Source organism: Pteronotus mesoamericanus, unplaced genomic scaffold, assembly GCF_021234165.1.
Source record: "Pteronotus mesoamericanus isolate MK-2021 breed Mesoamerican mustached bat unplaced genomic scaffold, CSHL_Meso_final contig_2, whole genome shotgun sequence".
NCBI lineage: Eukaryota > Metazoa > Chordata > Mammalia > Chiroptera > Mormoopidae > Pteronotus > Pteronotus mesoamericanus.
The window spans coordinates 28,108,232-28,123,405 of NW_026555084.1; the positions used below are offsets into that span (position 1 = coordinate 28,108,232).

At 59.4% G+C, this 15,174-nt stretch overlaps 1 protein-coding gene across 6 annotated transcripts in view; it reads left to right on the forward strand.

Moving 5' to 3' along the window:
• Window positions 1-15,174, forward strand: part of FSTL4 (follistatin like 4) — a 359,817-nt gene that overhangs the window by 238,679 nt on the left and 105,964 nt on the right. For all 6 annotated transcript variants that reach the window (XM_054568477.1, XM_054568474.1, XM_054568472.1 and 3 more), the window contains 2 exons: window positions 8,604-8,797; window positions 12,481-12,604. In XM_054568477.1, the coding sequence (XP_054424452.1) occupies window positions 8,604-8,797; window positions 12,481-12,604 (318 nt within the window). The remainder of the gene's footprint in view (window positions 1-8,603; window positions 8,798-12,480; window positions 12,605-15,174) is intronic.

A 15,174-nucleotide genomic window follows, 5' to 3' on the forward strand; every position in this document is an offset into this window, starting at 1 on the left:
TTCAATTGACTTGCCTACATCACTCACCCCAAACGTGGCGATTGTGCTCTGTTACTGTGGATAGTTAGCTAATTATTCACGAAGAAGGAAACAAAGGGGCTTGATAAACTAGGGAGTATAAGCCTGTTTGCTCAGCCAGGAAGCTACCACGTCACACGCTGCAGGGGACCACAGCACTGCTCCCCCCAGGGGACCGACACGCCTCCCTTTCCCCCTCCAGTCCCGGATTGTTAATGGGAGCAACGGAGGTGCTTGACCATAGAGGCCTATCCATCTAACTAGGGGATGGGCCTATCAAAAGCTTGGGAAGTTGATTGGTTATTTTGAGGAAGCTCCTGGTTCTTGCCAAGCCGAAGGTAATATAAACCCAACTTAACAAAGAAGCACTCACTCCCGTCCCATGGCCCGCACTCACCCATTGCCTCCACACGTTCTCTCTCACGGCCTCGGCAGCACGAGACCGTGTCTAGCAGCTACTGGGGCTGCGCCAGGCGGTGTGGGCTCCTAAGGACGGAGCTTTAATACAAGGCAGAAGCTCTGGACACTGGCTTATGTTCTGGCCTTGCTGAGGACATGGTTGGACTCTCCATGGCGGGATGGCTGGAGAGGAGACAGTGAGAACCCAGGAGAGTCCCTCATTTGATTTTTCATCAAGCACCCAAATAAGCCTTGCCACACCTCCCATACGGGTCCTGGAATGCCTTCCCTGCCACCCTGCAGAACAGCCTGATTTCCACTGACAACGCTCAGGCCTGTATCTCCGAGGGTCTCCGGCTCTGCAGGTCAAAGCCCGAGGCCAAGGCTCAGACAGAGTCCCAGGCTGCAGCTCCAGCTCAGGCTCCAGCTCAGGCTCCAGCTCAGGCACCCACGAAGTTTCCAGAACAGAGGCGTCTGCCTGCCCAAGTGAGGACGGAGGGACTGCTGCGCCCCCAGGCTGCTGTCTGCATGGGGTGGTGTCCTCCTGTGCTAGTTGTACAAGTAAATCTGAGGCAGGACCTGTCAAAGACAAGACAAAACAAAACAAAACAAAAAACACTAGTGGCTCTTGAGTTTGGCTGAGAAGCTGAAAGTTGCCTCATCTGAGCAAACACCCTGAACAACACCAAGGAGAGAGAAAGCCCACGGCCACGCCAGGCAGATGAGGCGTGGACTCAACCCGCCCTGGCCCCAGTCTCCTTGCCTGCCGGCCATTAGGGTGCCCTGGGAAGAGCCCTGATCTGGAGAAATGGGGGAGGAGGCGGGTGCTGCCCCAGGGGCGCCTGCCTGGGGCCTCTTCCCTCCTTGGTGGGAAGCGCACGGAGGGCTTTTGCATTTATTCAGTTTTCAAACATCACCCTTTCACTCTGGGGCCACGTGGCAGATGTGCCAGTCACCTGTAAAACGTGTATGTGGACCCCTGGTCCAGAAATCCAATGGATTTTGCTTTCTCTAAGAAGAATAGAAGAGAGGATCATAAACATCAAATGGCAGGTCATATAGCAACTCCCGTTGAACCAGGCGCTTGTACGCAAATGTGCCATTTATCTAGCCAAGGCCTGGGTGGTTATGTTAATTAAAATGACCTGATGCCCGGGCAAAAACGGAGACAAGGGTTTGCCTGTGATTTCGGGGGCAACTGGAGGTAGACATTTCCATGCAGGCTTGATGGGCTCTGGTACAGCCGCTGGGGAAGCTTGGGAAGAGCTCAGAGGTCAGCGTGGCCTGTGTGTTGGGCCCAGGCAAAGTTGTAGGTCTTGTGGAGCCTTGGATGTGCAGATTCTGTGTGTGGGCCCAGAGTGGGCTCCGTACCTTTAAGAACTCAGAGCATTCAAAGCAGAGGGGATGGAAAATAGGACCCTCCAGGGAAAAGAGCAGAGGACACGGACCAAGGACAGTTGGCCAGCCAGATGCTAGGCCCCTTGGGCACCTGAGCAGATGAGGACACTGTAATGGTGCACTGGGCCCATTGCTGGTTCTGGGGTTGGGACTAGTGAGTGAGGAGGGGACTCGGGTGGCACTCCGAGTGACGGAAGGGGCAGGAAGCAGGCTGAGCATCTCCAAAACTGTGGGCAGACAGCAGCTCACCAGTGTCCCTGTGGCCCATGCCAGCGGCCACCCAGGGGCTCCATGGCTGGGTTCCTTAAGAGTGAAGACTGTCATGCAGGAGATGCAAAGGCCCTGGGGCACCGTGTTTGGAGGAAATGGGTTGGAGGTAAGGCAACCTCCTCAGTGCTTAAGGGACCAAAGCGCCAGGCTGTGCGGCTTTGAGTGTGTGCAGAAGCTCTTCCTTGGAGCTGGGCCTTGGCAGGAAGGTCAGATCTGAAGAACGGGCTTTTCGGGAAGGGAGCCCCTGGGAGCAAAATCTGCAGGCCGGCTCGGCAGGTAATGGGACTAGCCAGTGGCTCCAGCTCAGGCCGTGGCCTGAACCCCGCCCCATGGTCCTTGAGTGTGGGCAGCAGTGACCCATCGGCTCAAAAGTCCCAGGAAGCAGCCAGCGAGGGGTCACTACGTGGCACAACTTTGAGTACATCTGTGTGTGTGTGTGTTTGGGGATTGTGAGGAGCCCGTGTTATATGTGCTTAACTATCTCCTGGAATTTTCAAAGTTTTGTGGCTTGGTCAACCCCATCAGTAAAACTGTACCATGCTAGTGAAAATGTGTCTTAAAGATGAACACATTGGTTTTGGCATTTATTGTTAATTGCATTTTCCCAGAAATGGCAGCAGAAGTATTGTTAACATTCCTGAACTTACATCAAGTTAAACATCTGTTCCTCTTAAGCTAAACTCCAGTAAATTTACAGCAGCTCATAAATTAGATCTGGGAGCAAAATGCATTTTGCTCTTTGCACAACTTAGCGGTTTCAAAACAGACCTCAGAATGACACATCGCAACCGAGGCCCGTGCATCACAGCCACGTTCAGCTGTGACGTCGGTGCTGGATGATTAAGTCAAGTTTTTGTTTTGGTGGTAAAGATCGCAGCTTTGTCAAGCGGCAAGTGACGCTGCTTCTCGGGGCGCTGGGCACAGTGTGGGGACCCGGGATGCCGATGTCCATGTGTGGTTGGGAGGAGCCTGCCCGCGAGCAGGCCCGCAGGCCCTGGACACGCTCAGGCCCTCCCTCGGGCTCCTCTGCACGTGAGGGTCCGAGGGTCAGAGCCAAGGGGCTGGGTCCCCGCCGGGGCAAGAAGGGCTGGGACTGTGCATGGTCTGGGAAGCAGCTGCCCACCCCCCAGCACTTCCTCTCTTCTCATCCCTGGCTCCTCAGCCCTCCCCCACCCCCAAAAGGGACTGCTTCTGCTAGTGACAGAGGAGTTTCTTGGTGACACCCAGTAGTCTGTGTCCTGCAGTCCCCTCCAGGAAATGTGGGGGGTGCAGGGGTCTCCTGAAGTACAGGGCTGCCCCAGTGAGCGAACTGCCAGCCCCCTGCTGGCCATCGGGGGTGGGGTCTGCACAGGGCCCTCGGATCCCCCCATCCAGCCCACTCTGCACTTCTGCCTGAGTATAAAGCTCTCCTGAGAGCACAGAAGGGCCCCAAGGGGAGCGTGGTCTCCGTCGCCGATCAGAGCCCTGGCAGGAGGTGGGCCCTCGCTGAAGCTGCGCTGTGCTCCGGTTCCCCCTCAAGCCTCCCTGCCCGCGCTGCCCTTCCAGCCCCTGCCTGTCATCTGTGCAGGGCCGTGCCCACCGGCAGTGGCAGAACAAGAGGGCAGAAACGTCCGTCATCCTCCGCGCCAGAGGCAGTTCCGGGGCACTGCGTGTGCCCGCCAGAGGAGGCTGGGAGGAGGCATTTCTGTACAACCCAGCGTCCGGCAGGCGGCAGCCCACGCGTGGCTCACCACCCTGCCACCGCCACCCCAGCCAGGCCGTGCAGACGCCGCCCTGCAGGGCTACTGTGGCAGGTTTGGGGTGCCCCCCCGGAGAGGGAGGGTCTGTGCCCCCGGCCAGCCCAGGGCGGCGTGGGCATCAGTGAGCATGGCTACACTCTGGAGCTGCCCCACTGCACCCACCTCACCCCATGGTTCCCCCCGAGGAGCTGACGTGATGGGTGACATGGGCCCCCTCTAGAGTTCCGGTCCTTGGTCACTGCAGCTCAGGGCGGCTGGGATTGTCCCTTCCTCGGCGCAGGGCTGCAGCCACTCCCTGAGCCCAGCGGCTGCCTCTCTCCGACGAGGATTCTGTAGTCGGTCAGTAGACATTTAATGCGCACCTTCGACACGCAGGTGCCTGGGCCAGGTTCTGGGGATGCCACCGCAGCAAGGCAAGACGCCAGCCTGGGGGTCCCGGCCCACCAGGGCAGCCTGGCAATTGGCCGTGGACGAACAGGGAGGCCGGGCCAAGTGCAGTGATTGAGAAACCCGGGCAGTGCTCGCCGGCGCTCTTTGGGCGGGGCTTGGCGTGCTGGAGAGGGGGCCTAAGGACTTGATGCAGGCAGGGGGATGGAGCGGCTGCCCCTTCCCAGTGAGCTTCAGCACCATCCCTCCCTGGTGCAAGGTGTCTCCGGCCTCCCCTCACCTGCCTCCAGCTACTTCCTGCACCCAGCACCTGGGCGACCAGGAGCCTTTACCACATGACCTGCCTCACTCTCGGAACCTGAGCTACTCTACCTGGGTGGCATCTCCCACCTTGACCGCATTGTACGAACCCCCCTGCCCTTGGCTCCTTGGAGCCCTCAGCCCTCCCCCCACCTGGGGCTGGAAGCTTCGCCTGCCACAGAGTGAAGATGGTCCCTTTGAGGTAACGTCTGGCGGGGGCGCGCGTGGCTGATGGAACATTCACAATGTCTCCCTTGCTTCCCTTTGTTTTGCAATAGAAAGTGTTCCTTTGATGGACATTTAATTCCAGAGGCTGCTACCTGCTTCCTATCTCTCTTTACTCAAAAAATTAAATGCGGATGTGCCTGTGCTGTTGCTATAATAATCTCCCTCGGCCTGGAGGGAGTGTGGCTGGAATTGGGAGAACATTAGAATCTTCAAAGAGGGACAATTATTGAGGGAACTAGATTAATGAGGTGTCATAGCAACTTAGCCAGATCTGCGGCTGACCTTTCTCATGGAGAGCGGGCTTGATGAATGTAGTTCATTACCAAGTTCTGACATGAAAATAGGATCCCACTCTGGGCTCCTCAGCAGGCTGATCAATATTTTATCTGCCAAAGCAGGCCTGGCCTGGCAGCAGGAAGAGCCCCGCACACACACGCTGGCAGGAAGCCCGAGGCCGGCGCCAGGGGCTGGCCAGGCCAGCGCTGCCGCGTGGAGGGCACCTGGGCCGGCGGGACCGTGGCTGGGCCCGTGCGAGGCCTGCTGGGGTGCTCATCGGGGTCAGGCTGCCCTAGACACGGACCCGCCCCCGTGAGAGACCCCACAGAGGGACGTTTGCGAGTGGTGGGAGGCAGGGAGGAAATTTTCTGTTCTCTGCAAACTCTGATACGGTGGCCACCTGTGCCAGGCGTGGGGCACTGGCAAAGGGGACAAAGACAAGTGAGTCATGCTCCGGCTCCTCGGGGCTGTCCATCAAGAGCCGTCCTCAGGCCTGGCTGACCACCTGGGCTTGGCAGAGTCCCCGTGCATTTCCTTCAATGCAGCGACTTCCAACCGGTGGGCCACGCAGATGCTTAAAACACGCAGTGCCCAGCTACTTAGTCAGGGGCACCGACCTCTTTTCTCTTAGATTGTCAAATAAAAAAAATGGCAGCAGCCAGTGCAACCATAGCTGCCCAGTGTGAATGAATCAAAGTCATACCTACTTTTCGTGTGTGTGAGATTGACAAAAAATATATATTTTGGTGCGCCGCGGGATTTTAGTAATTAGTTTACATGCGCCGTGAGATGACAAAGGCTGAAAATGGCTGCTGTAAGGTCATGACCCTGTAAGGTGGGAAGGGGAGATCTGTGGGCCCGTTTTAAGGTAGCAACTACAGGCAGGGCGGGCACCTGCGGCCCCCACGGCCTGGCCCACTGTTCCCCGGGCCTCCTCTCCCCCACATGCCCTGGTCCCGCGGTCTCATCCGGAACGCCCTTCCCTCGCTGGCTGCCCCTCCACGGCCCCTGGATGCTCAGGACCCGGAGCCCCATTGTCCCCGCAGCGTGCCGCCCAGCGTCACCTGGCCCAGAGTCTGAGTTAGTGCCCGACGGGAGGGGCTGGGCCTGTGTAGCTCCAGCAGGGGCAGGACCAAGGGCTCAGGGAGAGGACTCTGGAGCCTGGCGGCGCCCACCCTGCCCCCGGCTGCTGTCTAGCCGTGGGCATCCCTGCCTGGCCTGGAGGCCCAGGACAGGCAGTTGCCAGGGCGGAGAAGCAGGGGCCTGTGAACGCGCAGTGAACTGCAGGAATGTGAAGGAGGGGCAGGGCCTGGGGGCCTGTGCTGCAGCCCACCAGCGGGACCCACCTCGGGGGTTCCCTGCGCCCGCCAGTGTGGGGGATGCTGCCTCGCTGCAGTCGCCTGGCCCAGGGCAGCAGGCAGCTCAGGGAGCGCCGGGCTGCACCCAGGGCTGTGAGGGAGGTTAGAGGGCTGGGGGGACCCGTGAGAATGAGACTTCTCTGCCCATCTGCCCTCTCCCAGCCCATCCTTCAGGTGGTGCTGCTGCGGCGTGTTCTTTGGAGGCTGATCATCCTGCAGTATTTCTGAGTCGACCCCATAGCCATCCACTGAGTATGCCGGCCTCGCAGCCTCCAGGCATGCGCACCTGCGCCCGGGAGAGCCCACGGGCCCCTCCAGGGCAGGGCCCTGGGCATCCTCCCCACAGAGACCCCCTCAGCAGCCGCACCACAGCTTCATCTGGACTCCTGCACGGCCCCCCAACTTCTCCTTCGTTTGCCAGAACCAGATTCACCCTGTTGAGGACCAGGGGGCAGGATCTGGACAAAGCTGTTCTTCTCCTTTGCCACAGCTGACCTTTATCCAGACCTGGGAAGAAGAGAAACCCAACAGGCTGCCACACCTTCCCCTGGGCGGCGCGGTTTTGTAGCAGGACATGGCCGCGCTTTTCCACATTGTGCAGCTGCACACACCTGAGGGTTGGTTTGCCAGCTGGTGGCCCGAAGTGGTCTCCGCACAGACACCCTGCCAGCCAGAGAGGGCGCCAGCGCGGTGGGGGCGGGGGAGCCGCCCCGTCAGAGCGTGGAGCTCCCAGTGAACAAATAGATTTGATTATATTGAACACAGCAATTGATTTTTCTTCTAAATAAACACACAGGAGGAAATGGTAACAGGCATCTGTTTCTGACAAGAATCAATTGACCCCAAATTGGAAGAAAATCTAGAAACACAAACAAGCACAGGAAAAAGTAGTTGGGCCATCCCAGCTTGTCTAGGGAGAGAGAAACAGGCAGACTTCCGCCTGAGCCCTTCCCCTACCAAGCAGCTTCCATGTTTATTTGTTTCTCTTCAGCAAACGTGGTCCTAATGATGATAAGGGGAGAACAGCTCTTGTTTTATGAGCGCTCACTCCGTGCCAAACCCAAGCGAAGCTCTTGGTGTGCCTATCTTTTTTAGTCCTCTTAGCAACCCTATGTAGGAGGCCATGTGCGTCCCCTTCCCAGGCGAGACCACGGAGGCACCTGGTCCAAGGTGCACGCTCCGGCAGCAGCAGAGCCGGGACCCAGACCCAGTGGGCGGGCGCCGGTGCTCACCAGCCCTGCCTTACAGTGGCTCTCCAAACCCCAGCCAGTACCTGATGCCCTCAACTGGCCTCGGAATCAAGGGGAAGAGCTCCAGGCCCCAGACAGTCCATTCCTAGCAGCACGTTGGCCTCCCGCCTGGGGCGGACAGTGAGGATCCCACCAGGACTCAGCAAAACCAGCCACAGGAAGCCCTCTGTCCCCGGGAGGCGGAAGCAGGGCTGCAGGCTCAGCCTGCCACCAACACCCTGCAGCCTCGATCTGCAGGCTGCGCCTCATAGGGGGTTTCTCCTAGTGGCCCGCCACCAGGCAGATCACCTGTGTCAGGTCGCAGAGCATCCCAGGCCCCATTTGCTAAAATGCTGTGTGGCCCAGATGCCGTGCAGTAAGCACACCTCTGACAAAGGCCTGCGAGCGACAGGCTGTGCGCTCGGTGATCCTCCCGTAAAGCTTCCTCTTGTTTCCTGGCCATCGACTTGCGTGCGTGTTTGTTTTGAAGTAACCCAGCTCGGGGAGTGCACCTCATTAGCCTAAGCAGGGCTTATTAGTCCTGTTAACTAACATCCCCGAGTCTATGAGGCCAAGTGTTCAAAAGCAGCCTTTAAGGTGGGATTAAAACAAAGATGAGCATTACAAAATGGAATTGGGGCCGGCTTTCCCAGAGCCGCTGTGGGGCTGCCGCTGTGGATTCCCCTGGACAGACTCGCCCATTCCATCTGGCGGGGGCTCTGGGCCTGGTATGCAGTAGGTGCGCAGGGAATCTCTGTGGGGTGGACAAGCAGGCTCCCTCCAGCGTTTGCATCGCGTGTAGCATGTATCCAGTGCTCGGTGAATATTTATGGGGTGGATTGGTGGGCAGGTGGACAAACAGATCCCACCTACTCCAGGGGCACCCGCACTGCACGCAGCAAACGCCCGGACACTCTTTACAGGTGGAATGGACAGACGGCCGACCTCACACCGCCCCCGGGAGGGGGCTCGCTGCCACAACCACTGCTTCTCTCTTCCAGGCGACCCGTGCACCATGGCCGACTATGCCCGCCTGAAGAACGTCCTCCTGGCGCTTCAGACCCGCCGGCTGCCGCGCCAGGAAGGGGACAGCAGAGGGGACCCTGCCTCCCAGAAGCGCTTCCTTGTGGAATCTCTGTTTAAGGACTTGGACGCAGATGGTGACGGCCACCTGAGCAGCTCCGAACTGGCTCAGGTGAGTGCGGTGTCCAGAGAAAATAAAATTAAGGAGGAACCCCGTTTTCCATTTAGCATGTAAATGAAGAAACCCAGGAGGTCGCTAAAGCTGTCTCTGCACCCGGACGCCTAGGGGGCCTCCCTCCTGCAAGAGAACCCCCCACCCCGTCCCCCGGGAGCCGGGGAGCTTGTGCCAAAGGCCCTGAGACTCTCTCACAAACAAAATGGTGTCAGTGACTTCACCCCACCAGCCGCCTCCAGCCACATTTACGCACGAACTTGGCACACTCGTGGCCAGCTGGCCAAACCCGCGCTTCAGCAGGGCTGGCTCTGATGTTGTCATTAGGAAATAAGTCTTTCCTTCCATGAGTCTTTCTCTTCCCTCAGCAGGAAGGTTAAAAGGAAGCAGGTTCTGTTTCCCCAGACACCACTGGAGCCGCAACCTGGGAGTCCCCAAGTCCTGTCCCCTTGGGTCTCCCCGTTCTTTAGTGCCCAGACATCCACAACCCAAAGCCCAGCCTGCTTCCTCTCAGGGAGCCCTGTGTCCACCCTGAGCTCTGCTCTTCCTCTGAAAACACACTTGGATTGGGCCCGCGGCTTTCCTCCCTCCCTAACGCCAGTGCACGTGTCCGTCTGTCCAGCTACAAGAAAGTGCAAGGGCAATTAGTGTCTGTGGCAGAGAGAAGGGAGGAAGGAGCAACGGGGGCCCGGCCACAGCCAGACATGGGGAGGACCTGCGGGGCCGGTGGCAGGAAGGTGGGCCGGGTGGCCGGAAAGGCCTGCCTTCCCACTCCTGCCGTGCTGGTTTGCCTTGAGTCTGGGGCCCGTGGGACTGATCAGGCAGGTGCCATGACATACCAGGGAGGCAGGGTCAGCCTCCCCAAGCAGGGCTGTGGGCGAGGGAAGTTCGTCTGTAGAGACCACAGAGCACCTACCCCAAGGGCCGAGAATAAGGATGGAGGCCACGCTAAAGAAACCGTCACGTGGTGCGGTGACCTCATCACAGCAGCCCAGTCACCAGGATGGACAGGGCTGGGGCGAGCCCTAACCCGGGCCGAGGACCCCTGTGTGTGGGACGGTGAGCCAGGCCTTTCCCTGGGAGGCAGAGCACAGGGGAGCCCCTGGCTGTGCGGTGCAGCTGCCGCATGCGCCGGCTTCACTGAAGGCCAGGCTGACCTCTTCCAACGGCCGCCTGCCGCAGTTTCCCACTGGCAGGTTTGAGGAGACACCTCCCCCTTCTGTGCCTGCGTGTCCTGCCTGTGACTGTCACAGGGTCATCAGGGGCCCTCAACAACTGAGGCACATGAGTGCTGAGCACAGCTGGGCCTGGCGTGAGTGCCCAGAGGGAGGCGGCGGTCCGCATCAACGTCCTCGCCTGCCCCTCGATGACTGTCCCTTCCTTCGTGCACCTCTCAGCCACCCTCTGCTGGGAGGCGGGCACGGCCATAACCGCCACCTCACAGGTGTTTTTACACGAGAAACACCAGGCCTCCAAGAAATCAAGCAGCTGGCCTGGGGGCGTCTGCCGCCCCAGACACCTGGAGCTGAGCTGCACGCCGGGTGGGCTGGTGTGCGTGCACCTGCTCTCCTCACAGCCCGGGATCTCCCTGGGGGAGAATGGCTCCCCCCAGGGAGTTCTGCCTGGCCCCCTCAAGGTCTGTGGGGCCAGCAGGGTCCCACAAAACCCGAGTATGGAACAGTTGCCCCGAAGCGCTGCCCTGCAGAGCCCCCTCTCACAGCCTTTTACTCGGGCCAGTCCAGAGCCTGCCCCCAGGGCGTGCACTGGGACCCACAGATCCCAAGGCACCAGCAGGCCCCACGGTGCTCGCCCGCACTGGGCAGCTCGTGCAAGGCCTCGCAGGGACCGCCTCCCAGGCACCCGCTGCCCTCAGCTCCCCGCACGCGCCGTCTCCGCCGCGCCAGCCACGCTCAGCACCTCCATAGGCTTCGGCCCCCAGCTGTGGCTGAGACCCGGAGGGCCGGGGCCAACCACGCCCCCACCCCCAGCAGATGACGCAAGCTGCTTGGGGAAAGCCCAGGTCCCGTTAGCCCGGTTCCTGCAGGAAGGACCACCCGGTGACGCCCCAGGCCACAGGCTGTGCAGGGAGCGCCGGGGGCAGCGGTCGGCCAGCCCGGACAGAGGCGCTGAGGCCCTTGGCCCCAGCCCGCGTGGCTCCCAGATGGCTGCCAAGTAAACAGAAGCTCCCGGTCATGTTGTTCTAACCTGGCCGATGTGCCCCGAGGCACCTGAAGCCATTAACAAGCGTGGTAATTGGACTATGATTTCCTCTTTAAAATTTAATGTATTTAATTTAAAGTCCATTTCATAAATCTGCCAAGCAGAGCCCAGCTAAAGGGGGCCTTGCCTTGACACCGAATTAAAGGCGGCGCGGAAAAACTTGTCGGTCCGATGAAAAGTTAATCAATTTCCAATGCAGAAACAGACAGAGGGAAATTTCCCTCTCTGAAAGATTGATTTCGGGCGTTACGGTTGATCTCCCTTTTATCGACCACTCTCACTTGCTGGGTGAAAGGTCATTTTTTTTAACATTATCACATTAAATTGCCTTTAATATAGCAGACCAAGCTGAGACTGTTAAATAAAGAGAAAATACCTCTGCTCCCCCCTCTTCCCCCCCCCCCCCCCCCCACCAAAATAAAATCCTTTCCTTCTTCTGAGATTTCCCTGGGAGCATTTTTCCTGTAAGACCCTCCAGCCCCTGGCTCCAGTTGAGCGAGAGCGCCCGGAATATCTACCTTTTGTCACCTTTTGGCACGTGGCTGGTCCTGCAGGGACGCCTCTGTGCCCTGCGGCCCAGACCTCTTCCAGAGGGGCATTCGGGAGCGCTCATGCACAGCACCATGCCAGAGTCCCCAGGGCAGAAGTCCGAGCAGAGCAGGGCAGGGCACGGGAGGGCACCTTCCATGCTGGACACCCCAGGGGTCTGCGCCCGCGGCCGTTAGGGCTGCCCCCGGGCTGTGGGCCCGCCCCCAGGAGGAAGGTTCTGCAGGAGGGTCCTGCGCTGGGCCCGGCAAGAGAGGGCGCTTTGGCAGAGAGGTCTGTGTCCCCAGCAGGGCAAGACAGGGAGGGCAGGGCAGGCCGGGGGCCGGGGGGCGCCCAGGCCTAGGTCAGTAGAATGGCAGCTGCCCCTTTCCGGGGGTGTGCTTGGCTGGGAGGCTGGGAGGGCAGCCCTAGGGTGGGTAAGGGCGGTCGCAGTCGGGGAGGGAGGGGCTCGTGCAGCAGGGACCTGCCCGCTGAACACAGCTGGGAGCCAGGGCCCTCGCTCAGTCCAGCCGCTCTTTATAATATTTGCTGATGCCTTGGATCAGGCCCCTTCTCTTTTGTCTCCCCGTGGAGAGCATGAAGGGGTAGATCAGGTGGCCTCAAGGATCCCTCTGATCCCAGGCTGTCGGGTCTGTCTGCCCAAATGGGGAGAAGACATACGCACCTGAACACCCATCGCGACTCTGTCCTGACCGCTGTGTGACCTTAGGGACGCCCCTCCTGCTTCTGAGCCTCAGTTTTCTCATCTATGAAAGGGGACAGTCAGACAAGACAAAACCAAGCACTACGGAGGCTCCCCATGGCCCGCTGAGCTGTCACTGGAGTCCTCGCCCCAGCATGGCCTGAGCCACATCCCAGCAAAGCCCACGGCTCTGAGCTCACGCTCGGCTCTGGCCTTGTCCCCTCCTCACCCGCAGCACGCGCTGAAGCAGCAGGACCTGGCGGAGGACTTCCTGGGATGCTCACCCAGCGACCTCCTTCGGTTCGATGACTACAACAGTGACGGCTGGCTGACCCTCCGCGAGCTCTACACAGCCTTCCGTGAGTCAGGCGCCGGCCGGGCGGGTGGGCACACGGGCGGCGTCCGCCGGCACGCCTGCACCTCAGGTGTCGGGGCCTGGCGTCTGTCCTCGGTTGTCTCCGAGGCTGGTTTCTGTTGTAGAGGAGAGCGGTTGGATTTGTTTTGCAACAAGCCTGACCTTGAAAAGGGCAAAGGAGGGCGGTTGGGAGAGGGAGCGCTCGGTCTGCTCCATTTGGAGGAAGGAGCTTCCTGCCATCGCCTGAGGAGCACGGGACTGTGCCTTCCGTGCGCCTGGGATGCCCTGCTGGACACCGCAGGGGTCTGTGCCTGCAGCCGTTAGGGCTGCCCCCGGGCTGCGGGCCCGCCCCCAGGAGGAAGGTTCTGCAGGAGGGTCCCACGCTGGGCCCGGCGGGAGAGGGCGCTTCGGCAGAGAGCTCACAGAGCTCAGCAATGAGGAGGTGGAGCGTCTCCGTGTCGGACAGTATTCCGGCTCTGCTTAAAGCAGGTGGCATGTGCGCCCCGTGTGAGGCGTCCTTGAACTTGACCTTTGGGCCCTGGAATTTGAGAAGTAAGGCATGAGACTCCCAGGGTGCACGGAGCCCCGAGCCACAGATCCTGGCCTTCCCCTCCCACATCACCCAGCCTGTACCTGGAGCCCCACTTCAGAAAGGCGTTGGTGGCACCCTGTCGTGCGGTTGTTATTCCAAACATTCTTAAGGCCTGAGAAGGAGTCCTTGGCAAGAAGGGCTCTTGCAGCAGATGGAGGAGGTACTTGTGTGACATAAAAGGAGCGAAACAAGTGTGATTCTTCCCTGTGGGAAAGGTCCGTGAGCCTGACACAGAGGTGCCTTCCCAGTTCACAGCAGTCGTATCGCCAGGGACGGAGTCCAGCCGCCAAGGACAGTGCTGCGCTTGCTCTGCATGACTAGGTATGGGGTATGGTTCCCACCAGCCTCCTCCCTGCCCACTCTTCACACTCACATCTGCCTGCGGTCCTTCCGAATGAGGCGTGGATGACGGATAGGCTTGGCCTGCCAGGGGAGGTGCTTGCTCTGTGGAGCAACGAGCTTATTCCCTGAAATAAACCTCTAACCTTTAGAATGTATAGAAGTATCAGCAGCTCCCTAGGCCTAGTTCTTGAGAGCCCACTGTTCCATTTTCAGAATTTCCAAGGCAGATAAACAGTGGGTAGCTTTTCATCGTAGTTGTTCGTGGTGGGAGTTTTTACACCACAGAAATGTATGCCACACAAATGGTTGGAAAAGCCAGGGGCGGCCTTGTCCCTCTGGAGAGCCCGTTGTTAGGCTTTGACCGGCACCTCACTCCTGCCCCGAGTCCACCTCCTGCGACACCCTCCCCACCCACCTTCCCCCGGCTGAGGCCTCCTGATGGTTTGAATCCCTGTCGAATCTGGACAGGATATGAGTGGGGTGGGCAGGGCAGGTGACAGAGAGATGAGTCCTCCATGACAGGAAGGCAGCCTCAAGTGTCCTGGGGACACTTCTGCGACATCCCCAGCAGGCCTCTCGGCAAAAGGAGCTGTGAAGGAAAAGGTCAGTGTGTTTTAAGAGCCGGGAGCCAAGACTGGACCCCGAGACAGGGGCTGCACCAGGCGCCAGCGCTCAGATGGCCCGCAACGGCCGCGTGACGTCGAGAACGGCGCTGCTCGGCCCCGTCCTGGCGCTGGCGCCACAGCCCCCTCGGCTCCGTGAGCTCTGCTTCTGGGAACCAGACTGGGGCCGGGCAGGGGGCTGTTGGCATTACTCTCAGGGGGGGGAAGCAGCCCCGCTGCCCCCCGCGAGAGAGAAGGCCTGGCGGCCTCCCTGACGAGGCCCCCCCCCTACCCCGAGCAGGAGCGCCCCGGGCGAGGGCGACAGGCCCGCATCTGCTCCGGCCACATGTGTGTCGCCCGCACGGCGCTGCCGTGGCTGTTCCCTTCCTCCCTGGGTTATGACTTGAAAAGCAGGATAATCATCATTTTTAAAGCAAATTAGATTCTGCTGTCGCCTTGGACTTGTTTTGAACCAGGCAGCCAAACCATTCATCACAGCCCAACCCAAACAATAGATATGCAATAAAATGTAAACTCGCAGACATTAAGGGAGCCGCGGAGTGACTTAACCTGCTCTAAAGGCCTGACTCGTGGAGACGCGCGCACGCGGGATCAATGGCTTTTCAAAGTCACAGGAACTCGCAGCTGAACTCCCAGAGCTCCGGGGATGGATTTATGGTTCGGTGAATGTTAACTAGGTAATTGAAGTGAGACGTAGGGGTACAGCTCACTACCCAGAAACCAACGGGCATTAGAGAAATCTCTCTACAACTCAGAAAACAATAGCTCAAACATGTCAGCAACAACGTTCTGGATTTAATTTTTAAAACTGGAGCCGGGGGACGGGCAATGGTTGAGGCTTCAGGTTTTTGTTTTCTAGTCTCTATTTTGCAGGGGTCTTTGAGGACCAGGCAGCATGAGTCCTGACCCCAACCCAGTCTCTCTCTCAAGGGATGAGTCTCAGGCATTTTCCCTGGAGAAATAGGCTGTATTTGCAAGTTTGGGGGCTGGGAGCCCCTAAGTCACATCGTCTCCTGC